The sequence below is a fragment of the Nicotiana sylvestris genome, chromosome 9, assembly GCF_000393655.2.
Source record: "Nicotiana sylvestris chromosome 9, ASM39365v2, whole genome shotgun sequence".
Lineage (NCBI taxonomy): Eukaryota > Viridiplantae > Streptophyta > Magnoliopsida > Solanales > Solanaceae > Nicotiana > Nicotiana sylvestris.
Window position 1 is genome coordinate 44,833,033 of NC_091065.1, and position 2,873 is coordinate 44,835,905.

The 2,873-nt window shown below is 37.7% G+C and overlaps 1 protein-coding gene across 1 annotated transcript; it reads left to right on the forward strand.

The window, feature by feature from the left end:
• Positions 1-1,467: 1,467 nt before the first annotated feature.
• Positions 1,468-2,388, forward strand: LOC104241254 (uncharacterized). Its single transcript, XM_009796182.2, has 2 exons — positions 1,468-1,811; positions 1,917-2,388. Exons 1-2 carry the CDS (start codon positions 1,468-1,470, stop codon positions 2,386-2,388), a joined length of 816 nt encoding a protein of 271 aa, XP_009794484.2.
• The last annotated feature ends 485 nt before the right edge of the window (positions 2,389-2,873 follow it).

Below are 2,873 nucleotides of genomic sequence, written 5' to 3' on the forward strand. Positions count from 1 at the left end.
ATATGTTGATTATCATTGTTGGTTCCCTTGCTGGGATGCTATTGTTTATGATATTGTCTCCCTTGCCGGGATGTTATTGTTTATGATATTGTCTCTTTTGCCGGGATGTTATTGTTATGACATTGTCTCCCTTGCCAGGAGGTTATTGTTAATGATATTGTTTCCCTTGCCGGGATATTGTTGTTATACTCTTATTTTCTTGTCGGGATTCTTTGTGATTGATGATGATTTGTAAATGGGATCGGTTGGCACGCCGCCACGGAAATATATGAAATGGGAGCGGGTTGCACACCTGCAATGAGATATATGAAATGAGAGCGGGTTGCACGCTTGCAACGAGATATATGAAATAGGAGCGGGTTGCATGCCTGCAACAAGATATATGAAATGGGAGCGGGTTGCACGCCTGCAATGAGATATATGAAATAGGAGCGGGTTACACGCCTGTAACGAGATATATGAAATAGGATCGGGTTGCACGCCTGCAACAAGAAAGAAATGAATGTGAATACTGTGTTTGTTTTCCTCATTATTGTTGTCAATTAAATTATGATTTCTTTACATTCCTCTTTGGTATTTTGTTGTTATCTGATACTCCCCGTAGCATGCTTTCCCCTTCCCATCTTTAACTGTGAATATCTGCTTTTATTTTCCATTGTATATGATTTAACTGCACGGGTTTATTTGGTAGTCTGGTCCTATCCTCATTACTACTTTGCCGAGGTTAGGCTAGGCACTTACCAACACATGGGGTCGGTCGTGCTGATAGTACACTCTGCATTGTGTGTAGATCCCGGTGCAGCAACTTTTGGACCGCAGTGAGGGTGTTGTCTTCAGTCCATTCAGGCAACCCGAGGTAGTCCTGCAGGCGTCCGCAGGCCTTGGCGTCTACTTTTATCTTTCTATACTATTTTTTCTATGTATTTCTAAATCAGTTTGTATTTATCTTTCGGACCTTTTGTTTGTAGTACTCTTAGACAGTCAGTGAAATTGTGACACTAGATCTGGGTAGCTTTTAGTTATGGAATTTTGTTGGTAATAATCGTTACATCTCTTTTCTTCTGCTTAATTCCGATGTTTATATGGTGTTGTTCACCATTGTTAAAGGATTAAAATATATGAGAAAGGTTAAGTAATTGGAACCATTGGCTTGCCTAGCTTTCATTAGTAGGCTCCATCACGACCCCCGAGGGTGGAAAATCCGAGTCGTGACACTAAGTCACTCTCTCCCTATAAATAAAGGGTTATAAATAGAGCATCCCAAAATTCAATAAGAATTCCCTCTCCCTCTTTCTCTGCAATATTATTTTTCTTCTTTTATTGTTTCATTACACTTTATTAGCACGAGACTGTACCGTCTCAAGAAGCTCTTTGAGAAGACTAAGGTATAACTTTTCTCCTCTTTTAATTATGACTGATATTATGAAAAGAAAGTTCGTTGCCCTTGAAATTTCGGGCAAGAACTATATGACATGGGTGTTGGATGCTGAAATCCATGTTGATGCAATGGGTCTTGGAGACGCCATTAAAGAGAAAACTAAGGCCTTGATTTTCTTGCGCCATCACCTTAATAAAGGGTTGAAAATAGAATATCACACAGTCAAAGACCCACTTGTTTTGTGGAATGGCTTAACGGAAAGATATGACAACTTAAAGTTGGTCACTCTTCCACAAGCACGATATGATTGGACTCATCTGAGGCTCCAAGACTTTAAGTCTGTTTCTGTATATAATTCTGCGATGTTCAGAATTACTTCTAAGTTGAAACTCTGTGGAGATACTATCACTGACTATGATATGCTTGAAAAAATGTTTACAACATTTCATGCCTCCAGTATGGTCCTGCAACAACAGTAGAGAGAGAAAGGTTTCAAGAAGTACTCTGAGTTGATTTCTCTTCTCCTTGTGGCTGAAAGAAACAACGATTTGCTCATGAGAAATCACGAAAATCGACCCACTGGATCTACACCATTGCCTGAAGTGGATGAGGTGTATTCTCATTATGCTAAGCGTGGAAAAGGCCGTGACTCTAGTCGTGGTCGTGGTTGTGGCCGTAGACAAGTAAGAAATTTTCCTGGTGTTAATCATCCCCCAAAGAGAAATAACCACCAAAAATGGAAAGGGAAAGATGAGAAGCCAAACGTAAATGGTTCAGAAACTGAATGCTATCGTTGCGGTGGACAAGGGCATTGGGCAAATATTTGTTGTGTACCAAGACATTTGGTTGAGCTTTATCAAGCATCTCTAAAGAATAAAGGCCCTGAAGCCAATTTTGTCTCTGACAATAATTTTGACATCATCCACTTGGATGTGGCAGACTTCTTTGAGTACCATGATAGGAAAATAGACCGTTTGATCGGTGATGGATCTATGGTGAAAGATGATTGAGTAGTTTAAATTTTATTTTTGCCTATTCGTACTAGTTAGTGAATAAACATCATGTAATCGTAGTTCTTTAAATGAGTAATAGTGATTAGTATCAATTAATATTATTTGTTTTATTAAATAGTGTTGGTTCGTTGTCAAATCCCAAGAAGCCAACAATGTTTCTGTTGTTAGGATCTATAGAGCTGCAATTTAATCATATAAATGTTGTTGCTCACAAAATATAGATGCGTCAGTTAATGGATACAAAAAGATTTCCAACTTATGACATGTATATGGATAAAACAGATATGTACTTATGACTAATGTGCATCAAAGGTATTTGATTTAAATGATTTGTCTAATGACGACAAGAAAATGCTGTACGGTCATTACTTTAATAATTTTTACACTGTTCAGTTTTATTTTGTTATGTTAAACCGAGTGAAATGCAATTTGTTGTAAATACAAAATCAAATAAGTTATATAATGTAAATAAATTTATTGTA

What these genes read in the sequence shown, in the direction of transcription:
- LOC104241254 (XM_009796182.2), top strand. Translation starts at nt 1,468, where the DNA reads ATGACATGGGTGTTGGATGCTGAAATCCATGTTGATGCAATGGGTCTT. An exon ending in TATGATATGCTTGAAAAAAT is followed by an intron (nt 1,812 to 1,916) that starts GTTTACAACATT and finishes TGTGGCTGAAAG; the next exon opens with AAACAACGATTTGCTCATGA.